Below are 12,795 nucleotides of genomic sequence, written 5' to 3'. Positions count from 1 at the left end.
CTCCTGGATGGGGCCGCGGCAGTATGCTGGAAAGTGGGCACACCGTCCCCGCATGGGGGGGGGGGGGCAGCGCTCGGATCCCATTAGTCTATGGGATCCCTTTTAACCCATCATAGCCCGTTATTAAAGGGGTACTCCAGTGGAAAACTTTTTTTTAAATGAACTGGTGCCAGAAAGTTAAACAGATTTGTAAATTACTTCAATAAAAAAAATCTTAATCCTTTCAGTACTTTGTAGCAGCTGTTTGCTACAGAGGAAAATCTTTATTTTTTTTTATTCTTTTTTTGTGTTGTCCACAGTGCTCTCTGCTGACACATGATGCTCGTATCAGGAACTGTCCAGAGCAGGAGAAAATCCCCATAGCAAACCTATCCTGCTCCGGACAGTTCCTGATACCGACAGAGGTGTCAGCAGAGAGCACTATGGTCAGACAGAAAAGATATTCAAAAAGTAAAGAATTTCCTCTGTAGCATACAGCTGCTAAAAATTAATGGAGGGGGCGTCACGTCCCCATCTCGGAAGCCCTGAGGTTTCCCAAACTTCAGACGCAGCTACGCATAGAATGCGGGTGCTGCAGGGAGATCGTGTGGGGTGCCAGCGGCGGACCCCCCGCGATCAGACATCTTATCCCCTATCCTTTCGATAGGGGATAAGATGTTTATGCCCGGAATACCCCTTTAAGATTTTTTTTATAGAAGTAATTTACAAATCTGTTTAACTTTCTGGCACCGGTTCATAAAAAAATAAAAAAAAGTTTTCCACTGGAGTACCCCTTTAATAATGGACATTATTTTATGACGGGAGAAAGAAAGGAAGAAATAGTGCATGTACTATTTCTCCCGTCACAAAATAACGTCCATTATTAATAACGGGCTATGAAGGGTTAAAAAACGGATGTTAAAATCCCATAGACTATAATGGGATTTTGTAACGGCCGATTTTCAGGGTTTTCATAACGGAACATTATAACGGATCTTTAGAACGGATGAATGTATAATGTGAAAGGGGCCTTAGATTCTGGTCCACTTACAGCCAAACTGCAGCCAGGAACTTACCAGATTGGCCCATGACAACCATTCATTATGTTGTGCACTATCAGAGGAGGAGCGACATCCGTGCAAAGATAGTGGTGAGCGTCTGCGGTGAGTCTGAAGTATCCATCAATCAAGGCTGTAAAGGAGAGCGCCACCTCTGGAGAGGAAAGAGTCAGCTCCTACATGATACAGAGCAAACAAATCAGGAGTTAACATACAATACAGCTAAACCTATACAGTTGAAAATACAAGGATAGATAGACATGAGAGATAGATAAGAGAGCTGGATGTATAGATAGATAAACAGAGACAGACATGAGAGATATATAGATGATAGACAGACAGATAGATAGACAGACATGAGAGATATATAGATGATAGACAGACAGATATATAGACATGAGAGATATATAGATGATAGACAGACATATAGATAGATAGATAGATAGATAGATAGATAGATAGATAGACATGAGAGATAGATAAGAGAGCTGGATGTATAGATAGATAAACAGAGGCAGAAATGAGAGATATATAGATGATAGATAGATATATAGATGATAGACAGACATATAGATAGACATGAGAGATAGATAAGAGAGCTGGATGTATAGATAGATAAACAGAGGCAGAAATGAGAGATATATAGATGATAGACAGACAGATATATAGACATGAGAGATATATAGATGATAGACAGACATATAGATAGATAGATAGATAGATAGATAGACATGAGAGATAGATAAGAGAGCTGGATGTATAGATAGATAAACAGAGGCAGAAATGAGAGATATATAGATGATAGATAGATATATAGATGATAGACAGACATATAGATAGATAGATATATAGATAGACATGAGAGATATATAGATGATAGACAGACAGATAGACAGACATGAGAGATATATAGATGATAGACAGACAGATAGATAGACATGAGAGATATATAGATGATAGACAGACATATAGATAGATAGATAGATAGACATGAGAGATAGATAAGATAGCTGGATGTATAGATAGATAAACAGAGACAGATATGAGAGATATATAGATGATAGATAGATATATAGATGATAGACAGACATATAGATAGATAGATATATAGATAGACATGAGAGAGATATAGATGATAGACAGACATATAGATAGACAGACATGAGAGATATATAGATGATAGACAGACATATAGATAGATAGATAGACATGAGAGATATATAGATGATAGACAGACATATAGATAGATAGATAGATAGATAGATAGACATGAGAGATATATAGATGATAGACAGACAGATAGATAGATACATATGAGATAAATTGAGGGATAAATAAATAGTTTGTTAAATATGAGATAGATAAATTAGAAAAAATAATGAGATACAGTGGGGCAAAAAAGTATTTAGTCAGCCACCAATTGTGCAAGTTCTCCCACTTATAAAGATGAGAGGCTGTAATTTTCATCATAGGTTATAACCTCAACTATGAGAGAAAATAAGTATTTGGGCAATAAGAAAAGTTCATCTCAATACTTTGTTATATATATTGCCTTTGTTGGCGATGACAGAGGTCACATGTTTTCTGTCTTCATAAGGTTCTCACACACTGTTGCTGGTATTCTGGCCCATTCCTCCATGCAGATCTCCTCTAGAGCAGTGATGTTTTGGGGTTGTCGCTAGGTAACACGGACTTTCAACTCCATCCAAAGGTTTTCTCTGGGGTTGAGATCTGGAGATCTGGCTAGGAAACTCCAGGACCTTGAAATGCTTCTTATGAAGCCACTCCTTCGTTGTCCGCGCGGTGTGTTTGGGATCATTGTCATGCTGAAAGACCCAGCCATGTTTCATCTTCAATACCCTTGGTGATGGAAGGAGGTTTTCATTCAAAATCTCACAATACATGGCCCCAATCATTCTTTCCTCTACACGGATCAGTCATCCTTGTCCATTAGCAGAAAAACATCCCCAAAGCATGATGTTTCCACCCCCATGCTTCACAGTAGGTATGGTGTTCTTTGGATGTAACTCAGCATTCTTTCTCCTCCAAACACACTGAGTTGAGTTTTTACCAAAAAGTTCTACTTTGGTTTCATCTGACCATATGACAAAATGCTCTCTAGCAAACTTCAGACGGCCCAGACATGTACTGGCTTAAGCAGGGGGACATGTCTGGCACTGCATGATTTGAGTCCCTGGCGGCATAGTGTGTTACTGATGGTAGCCTTTGTTACTTTGGTCCCAGCTCTCTGCAGGTCATTCACTAGGTCCCCCCGTGTGGTTCTGGGATTTTTTGCTCACAGTTCTTCTGATCATTTTGTGGTCTTGTATGTCTTCCATTTTCTAATAATTGCTCCCACAGTCGATTTCTTCACACCAAGCTGCTTGCCTATTGCAGAATCAGTCTTCCCAGTCTGGTGCAGCTCTACAATTTTGTTTCTGGTGTCCTTCGACAGCTCTTTGGTCTTGGCCATAGTAGAGTTTGGAGTGTGACTGTTTGAGGTTGTGGACAGGTGTCTTTTATACTGATAACAAGTTCACACAGGAGCCATTAATACAGGTAACGAGTGGAGGACAGAGGAGACTCTTAGGGTACGTTCCCACACGGCGTATTTTGCTGCGTATTTGGTGCTGCGTATTTTCCTACCCATTGACTTCAACAGAGAAAATAAAATACGCAGCAGCAAATACGCAGCAAATACGCCGTGTGGGAATGTACCCTTAAAGAAGAAGTTACAGGTCTGTGAGAGACAGAAATCTTTCTTGTTTGTAGGTGACTAAATACTTATTTTCCACCATAATTTGCAAATAAATTCTTTCAAAATTAGACGATGTGATTTTATGGATTTTTTTTTCTCATTCTGTCTCTCATAGTTGAGGTTATAACCTATGATGACAATTACAGCCTCTCATCTTTATAAGTCGGAGAACTTGCACAATTGGTGGCTGACTAAATACTTTTTTGACCCACTGTAGATAGACAGATAAAGATATATGAGAGAGAGAGAGACACAAAGGTGAATTTGTTTGCTTTTAGCAGGTTGCATTATGGATTCAACTGCATAGCTGCAAAACAAAAGCCACCACACTGTGCCAGATCCATCACCCAAAAGATGCCCGATTGACCCCATTCACACATAAAGGGGTCTGCCGTTTTGAAGGAATCTGTGGGCCTTCAGTGCAGATGTGACTTTAACCTTACACTGGCCATACGATTTAGATATTGATGAAATAGTTGACAGTAATTTCCCCCAATCCCCAGACACCTCAGCAGCTTCCAGCTGTTACAAAACTACAATTTTCAGGATGCTGGGAGTTGTTGATTTGCAACAGCTGGAGACACCCTGGTAGGCAGACCCTGCATTAGATGGTCGGACAATTTCATCAAATCCTGCATATTTAAATGCCTTTAACGTGTATGTCCCAGGGCTCTGGCATTACCATGCACTTGTTGTCCTGATTATTTATGATGACCGTGTCTTCCTTCACAACAATGTGAGTGATTTCGGGGAAGTAAGAGAAGAAGGTCCATGGATTCTTGATCTCCTTTGAATCATTTTTATTTTTATTGTCCCCTTTCTTCTTCTTTGTCTTCTTCTCTTTTTCATTGGGTTCAGGCTGGAGTCAGAAGAGTAAAAAAATAAATAAATATAAGCAAAGTGGGATAATTTTTAACCATGCAAACTCAGTCGACATATATGCTTTCATAAATATGATGGCCATACAAGTATACACCTGGGGGTCTTAAAGGGGTACTCCGGTGGAAAACTTATTTTTTTATTTTTATTTTTTATCAACTGTTGCCAGAAAGTTTAACAGATTTGTAAATTACTTCTATTAAAAAAATCTTAATCCTTCCAGTACTTATTAGCTGCTGAATACTACAGAGGAAATTCTTTTCTTTTTGGAACACAGAGCCCTCCGCTGAATCATGACCACAGTGCTCTCTGCTGACATCTCTGTCCATTTTAGGAACTGTCCAGAGTAGGAGAAAATCCCCATAGCAAACATATGCTGTTCTGGACAGTTCCTAAAATGGACAGAGGTGTCAGCAGAGAGCACTGTGCTCGTGATGTCAACAGAGAGCTCTGTGTTCCAAAAAGAAAATAATTTCCTCTGTAGTATTCAGCAGCTAATATTTTCTTTTTGGAACACAGAGCTCTCTGCTGACATCACGAGCACAGTGCTCTCTGCTGACATTTCTGTCCATTTTAGCAACTGCCCAGAGCACCATATGTTTGCTATGGGGATTTCCTTTTACTCTGGACAGTTCCTAAAATGGACAGAGATGTCTGCAGAGAGCACTGTGCTCGTGATGTCAGCAGAGAGCTCTGTGTTTCAAACAGAAACGAATTTCCACTGTAGTATTCAGCAGCTAATAAGTACAGGAAGGATTAAGATTTTTTTTAATAGAAGTAATTTACAAATCTGTTTAACTTTCTGGCACCAGTTGATTTAAAAAAAAAATAAAGTTTTTCACCGGAGTACCCCTTTAATCATAGTAAAATCTTTTTTCGTTGTATATGTGCACCTATCTGCCAGTAACTTTGATATCATCCTTTACTCCATTAGACGCAAAAGCTATTAGTAACCTGGAAATAATCCAACTATGACATTTTTATGGCTCAGTGACATGGACTCCTGGGACTCCTTAGCCTTGGCCTATTCCTCCCTCAATGTGAGTCACAGAGAACGTTGCGTCACGAACCTTGGATCCTACAACTATCCAGCTCCTGAGATCACACAAAGTAAGCTGTGCTCTTCAAATAGTTTAAAGGGGTACTCCGAAAGTAGTTATTTTCTTATATAGCAGTGTTTCCCAACCAGGGTACCTCCAGCTGTTTCAAAACTACAATTCCCAGCATGCCCGGACAGCCTTTGGCTGTCCGGGCATGCTGGGAGTTGTAGTTTTGAAACAGCTGGAGGTACCCTGGTTGGAAAACACTGTTCTATAGTATGACTGCTCAGCCAGTGATTGGTCCTACTTAGGGATCGACCGATTATCGGTATGGCCGATATTATCGGGCGATAATCACGATTTTGGGCATTATCGGTATCGGCAATTACCTTGCCGATAAGCCGATAATGCCCCGCCCCCCGCACCACCACCGCCCCCCCCCCCCGCACCACACCGGGACCGCCCTCTCGACCCACCGCGTCGCACCCCCCACTGTGATGCTGGGCGGTATACCGGTATGGATTTTTGCCCATACCGCTATACCGGTCGGGCCCCTCCCCCACCCTCCGAGTCAATAAAAAAAAAATAATTAAACTTACCCGTAATGGGGGTGGTCCGGGCCATCCTTCCTTTAGTTTCCGGGGGCATTCCGGGTGGAGGGTGAACCGGTCCGGGCTGTCCTTCTCCGGGGGTCCTCTTCTCCACTCCGGGCAGGCTCCGGCCTAGTACGCTGCATAGACGCCGTTGCGCAGGTGCGTCGCTGCACACGGGCGTCACTGCGCAACGGCGTCTATGCAGCGTACTAGGCCGGAGCCTGCCCAGAGTGGAGAAGAGGACCCCCGGAGAAGAAGTACAGCCCAGACCGGTTCACCCTCCACCCGGAATGCCGCTGGACACTACAGGAAGGAAGGATGGCCCGGAGCACCCTGACAGGTAGGGGAGAGAAGCGGGTGGTGGCGGCGGCGGCCTATGGCACCGCAACAGCCACTGCAGTGCATTGATTTAAAGCGCCCGCTTTAAATCAATGATCTGCAGCGGTGTCACGGGGGGTTAAATAGCCGATAACTTATACCGGAATATCGGTATAAATTATCGGCTATCGGCCCTAACCTGCACTGATTATCGGTATCGGCCCTAAAAACCGATATCGGTCGATCCCTAGTCCTACTACAACACATAATTTCTGACGCAGGTGGAAAAGAAGAAGAGCGACGGCAAGTGGAAGCAGCTGTACAATATGGCCACTATGGGACATTTATAAAAGCTTGCTTAGGCCCCTTTTACACTACAGGTATCATCCTGTAAAAAAAAAAAAAAACTCAATTATTACTCCTGGCAAAAAGTCCCGAAAACGGCCGTCAAAAAAATCCCATTCATGTCAATGGGATTTTTTTCCCCATCTTTTTGCATCAGTTACGTCCGTTTCTACTAATGTAAGTTATTTTTGCCAGCACAAAAGACGGTGCATGCACTCATTTTTGGTCCGGCAAATTTAACATTGAAGTCTATGGGAACCGGATGTTATATATAAAAAAAAAAAAAAAAAACATCCATTATCATCAGTTATTGTCAGGTTTTTTTTAACATCCGTTTCTTGTACTTAGGCTGGGTTCACACAACGTTTTTCAAATACGGTAACCGTATACGGTTTTCCGCAAAAAAGCGTATACGACTGTATCCGAAACCGTATGCATAGAGAATGCATTGTAAACCGTATTCCAAATGTTGTGTACGGTTGCATCCGTTTTGCCTCAGATACGGTTTTGCCAATTTTTCAACCGTAGGCAAAAACGCTGTCGAGCACGTTTTTGCCTCCGGTTGGAAAACCGTATGCGAACCGTATGCGGTTCTTTTAACATTGTTGTCAATGAGAACCGTACACAGAATTTCAGAATACGGTTGCACGCGGTTTTTCTAATCCGTTTTTGGAGTTGACACATGCGCAGATTGGAATTTCAATAGAACAATAGTAACTTTATTAAATTGCTGGAAAACTAATTCCAGCAAAATAGAAAAACCGTTGGCAAAAACTGATGAAAACGGATAGAACCGTACGGGGGAAAAACCGTATACGTTTTAATTTGGAGTCATACGGTTGTATAAGGTTGCATACGGTTTTTGCCATACGTTTTTTAGCGGAAAACAGTATACGGTAACCGTATTTGAAAAACGTGGTGTGAACCCAGCCTTAGCCTGCTCAGTACAGCTTTACAAAAAAGGGTTAAAAACCGGATAAAAAAAAACAAACAGATGTAACTGATAATAACTGATCATAACGGATGAACAACATCAGGTTTTTTAAGAAAAACCCCATTAAAAATGACGGATGATTGTCATCAGTTATTATCCATTATTCCCAGTTATTGCATCCGGGTTTCTTTCATCCGTTATTGTAAAATAACGGCAGTATAAAAAGCAGGATGATACCTGTAGTGTGAAGGGGCCTTATCTATGTTTTTTTTTTTTGTGGTTTTATTTTGCTTAATGTTTTGCTTACTGGCAACAAATTTATTAACAAGTCACACGGCCTTTATAAATTTGTCGCACATAAGCAAATCAGCAGTTTTCCTTCATTCTGTTTTTCATTTTGAGATTTTGCTCGTGTAATACGCGTACGCCAATTGATCGTGCAGTTTAATTAACAATATATTTTTATAGTTCGTACATTTCCACACGCGGCGATACCACATATGTTTTTTTATTTACACTGTTTTGGTTTTTTTTTTTATTGGGAAAATAGGGGTGATTCTTACTTTTATTAGGGAAGGGGTTAAATGATCTTTATTAACTTTTTTCACACTTTATTTTGCAGTGTTATAGCTCCCTCTAGTGGTTATAATACTGCACACACTGATCTTCTACACAGATCACTGGCGTGCGTTAACATGGCAATGATCAGTGTTATCGGCGGTCGAATGCTAAAGCCTGGATTTCAGGCTTTGTGCAATCAATCGCCGACCGGACATGCTGGAGGCACTTAACGGACCCTCCGCTTGCGTTCTAGCTCATCGGGACATCACGATTTCACCGTAATGGTCCCAATCAGCCTGACTGAACTGCCGGGAGTGTATTTTTTTTTTTAGACGCGGCAGTCAACTTTGAACGCCGCATCTAAAGGGTTATTAGCACGCGGCACAACGATTGGTACCGCACACTATTAGCCCAGGGTCCCGGTTTTCATTAGCCGCGTTATAGACCAGGACCAGGGCGTACAGGTACGCCCTGTGTCCTTAAAGGGGTACTCCGCCCCTAGACATCATATCCCCAAAGGATAGGGGATAAGATGTTAGATCGCCGCGGTCCCGCTGCTGGGGACCCCGGGGATAGCTCCTGCAGCACCCCGCTATCATTACTGCACAGAGCGAGATCGCTCTGCACGTAATGACGGGCGATACAGGGGCCGGAGCATCGTTACGTCACGGCTCCGCCCCTCATGACGTCACGGCCTGCCACCGTCAATACAAGTCTATGGGAGGGGGCGTGGCGGTCGTCACGCCCCCTGCCATAGACTTGCATTAAGGGGGCGGGCGGTGATGTCATGAGGGGCGGAGCCGTGACGTCACGCTGCTCCGGCCCCTGTATCGCCCGTCATTACGCACAGAGCGAACTCGCTCTGTGCAGTAATGATAGCGGGGTGCTGCAGGAGCGATCCCAGGGGTCCCCAGCAGCGGGACCTTGGCGATCTGACATCTTATCCCCTATCCTTTGGATAGGGGATAAGATGCCAGGGGCGGAGTACCCCTTTAAGAGGATATATATATATATATATATATATATATATATATATATATATATATATATAAAATACTTAAGCTAATCCTGGAGCATCCCTTTAAAAATGAACTGTATTATAGAAATTCTCCTCATGTAGTGTTATTATCAGTATCCTTACAGTGAGAAGTACTTCATACTATAAGGGGCTCTGAAGAGCTGCACTTTCCTGCCCGCTGTACCCACAAGGAGCCAAGAAATGCAGACAAATACAGCATACATGCTCCTAATGTAATTCCCTAATTTAATACTTAAAAGGGTAACTATGACAAACTTCTGCAACAAAAGGGACCTATGAGTGGAGGGTAAATCCAATATTATTAACATTTGACCGCTAAGCGGTCACTAAGACCCTATATTTCCCACCCAATATAAAACTTAACGTTTATTGAGCCAAGATTAAAATAACCTCACACATATTGATCCATAATCCGTTGATTGGCATGACACTGCATGCTATCTTAATTGAATTGAAAAGATAGATTGTGGCTGCAGTCCACAATCTATAGTGTGAGACAATTAAAAATCTAACACATTGCCCGCCCGCCCGCCCTGTGGGGCGGGCAATGTGTTAGATTTTTTAATTGTCTCACACTATAGATTGTGGACTGCAGCCACAATCTATCTTTTCAATTCAATTAAGATAGCATGCAGTGTCATGCCAATCAACGGATTATGGATCAATATGTGTGAGGTTATTTTAATCTTGGCTCAATAAACGTTAAGTTTTATATTGGGTGGGAAATATAGGGTCTTAGTGACCGCTTAGCGGTCAAATGTTAATTTGACAAACTTCTGACACATAGTGACATGTGAAAAGTTTTGATCAATGAGGGTCCAGGTGATGAGATCCCCACCAATCGCTAAAACGGATGAGGAGAAGTGTTCACCTGAGTGATGTCCAGTTTCTTTCTACCTGTAAAGCAGAGCATTCTATTTCTATAATTCCGTACACCACTCCATACCATCCTCAGAGGAGAGAAAAGGAGCACAACACTTTGCGGAGCGCTTCTGCCCGCTCATTTTAGTGATCGATAGAAATTTTGATTGGTCGGGGAATTCAGGTGTCAAGACTTCTAACTTTGTCACTAGGATATGTCAAAACTGTGTAAAGTGATAGTTACCCTTTAAAGTGGTTCTTCAGGTTTGAGCAAATAAAGATAATTGAACATAGCATGTAATTTGTTCAAAATATGTAATACAGGTTATACAATACATCCATGGATGGGTCTTGCATAATGGAACCACCTCCGGGACATTATAATCCTATATGATGTAGAGGTAGGTGACTTCTTCCCCAGGATGCATTGGTGATGTGATTTGCCAGGTCTAAGATTTGCTTATTCTTAATGATAAACTCTATGCACATCAAATGCTCCCATCATACGCTCAATGAGCAAATTATCCGAAATACATTTAGGCTCTGATTTAGTCAAAACAGCCGACGGATGTGACTTGAAATGAATAGCGCTCCAATTACCCTGAAAAGACAGATTTGACAAGCCGAGGGCCCCTAGGATTATATCGAACTGTACCCAAGATCTTCAATGTTTACCTGTAATTTAAAAAACTTTTGACATCACATGTTTAGATCAGTCAGGGTCTCAGTGCTAAGACCCCTACCGATCAGGAGAACAAGTGGGGAGAGGCATGTTGTAGCACAATCTCTGCCCTACGGCCCTATAACACCAGGATGGGGCCATCCAGAGAAGCTGACCAGAAATCACTGTGACCCGACCGATCAAAACCTGTGACACCTAAAAAGTTTTTTGTTTTTTTTTAATAACAGGAACACTTGAAAGGGGTATTACAGTGGAAAACATTTTTTTTCCCCATATCAACTGGCTCCAGAAAGTTAAACAGATATTGTAAATTGCGACTATTAAAAAAATCATAATCCGACCAATACTTATCAGCTGCTAAAGTTGAGTTGTTCTTTTCTGTCTGACCACAGTGCTCTCTGCTGACACCTCTTTCTGTCTCAGGAACTGTCCAGAGTAGGAAAAAAAATCCCCATAACCCTCCTGCTCTGGACAGTTCAGGAGACAGACAGAGGTGTCAGCAGAGAGCACTGTGGTCAGACAGAAAAGAACAACTCAACTTCAGCCGCTGATAAGTACTGGTTGGATTATGATTTTTTTAATAGAAGTAATTTACAAATCTGCTTAACTTTCTGGAGCCAGTTGATTTTCCACTGGAATAACCCTATAATGCCAAGACTAGAGATGAGCGAATTTACAGTAAATTTGATTCGTCACAAACTTCTCGGCTCGGCAGTTGATGACTTTTCCTGCATAAATTAGTTCAGCTTTCCGGTGCTCCCGTGGGCTGGAAAAGGTGGATACAGTCCTAGGAGACTTTTTTCTAGGACTGTATGCACCATTTCCAGCCCACCAGAGCACCGGAAAGCTGAACTAATTTATGCAGGAAAAGTCATCAACTGCCGAGCCGAGAAGTTTGTGACGAATCAAATTTACTGTAAATTCGCTCATCTCTAGCCAAGACCGTGTAATCCCAACCCCACCTCAAGGTTAGGATCCTTATATCAAACCCTTTTTCTGATCGCTAAAATGGCAGAATTGCTGACATTTTGGGGGAAATTCAGAACAAAATGTATTGAATTTGCGCAATTTTACTCATTTCCTATAACTATATAAACATAAACCTGAGTTCCTTTTCCAATCACTCTTTTCCCTGCTGCTTACCGCTGGTTTCGGCCTCCACTGAATCCCATTGTTCCCAGTAACCATGACTTCGTGCACCTCGTGACTTTTATATGGCTTTTCTGAGGTAATATTAAAGATCGATGTCTGGAAGATCTCTGCGCCGTAGTTTTTCGTTAATGTCTCCAGGGTGGACATGTATTTCACCTTCAGATCGTGGGGCGAGACGCTGCTGTCGCAGATCGTTTTGTTGTTAAATTCCTTCAGAAAGTTCTTGAAGACGTTGTTGATCCTCGTCCGGGTGAGGATGTTCCTCTGTTTAATGGTTCGGTTTAAGGTCTCTGGGATATATCTTTTGTAACTAAAATAGGGAGAGATCACAGGTTTATTGACCCCAAAACAAAATGGTCTTTTTTTTCCCTTCCTGGAGCTGAATGGTTTCCTGTGCAACCTTATTCTGCTTCCTACCACAAGAGTAACAGGGCTTCAATGTATTCTGGGACTTCCTGTGGCCACTTGTGCACACTTACAGCTACATCTACTCAGAAGGGGGCATAAAAGGTACCTTTTAAAGGAGTACTCCGGGGGGGATTATAACATTTAACAAGATCATGACAGGTACTCTTTAACCCCTTAAGGACTCAGCC

General features: G+C 42.0%; 1 protein-coding gene across 4 annotated transcripts in view; it reads right to left on the bottom strand.

The window, feature by feature from the left end:
• Positions 1-12,795, bottom strand: part of JAK1 (Janus kinase 1) — a 188,713-nt gene that overhangs the window by 60,832 nt on the left and 115,086 nt on the right. For all 4 annotated transcript variants that reach the window (XM_056532842.1, XM_056532839.1, XM_056532838.1 and 1 more), the window contains 3 exons: positions 12,191-12,509; positions 4,478-4,654; positions 1,056-1,213 (listed from right to left, as the gene is read on the bottom strand). In XM_056532842.1, coding sequence (XP_056388817.1) covers positions 1,056-1,213; positions 4,478-4,654; positions 12,191-12,509 — 654 coding nt within the window. The remainder of the gene's footprint in view (positions 1-1,055; positions 1,214-4,477; positions 4,655-12,190; positions 12,510-12,795) is intronic.

Source organism: Hyla sarda, chromosome 7 (assembly GCF_029499605.1).
Source record: "Hyla sarda isolate aHylSar1 chromosome 7, aHylSar1.hap1, whole genome shotgun sequence".
In the NCBI taxonomy this organism is placed as follows: Eukaryota; Metazoa; Chordata; class Amphibia; order Anura; family Hylidae; genus Hyla; species Hyla sarda.
The sequence above is the reverse complement of the archived record's forward strand: the minus strand, read 5'-3'. Positions and strand labels throughout refer to the sequence as shown.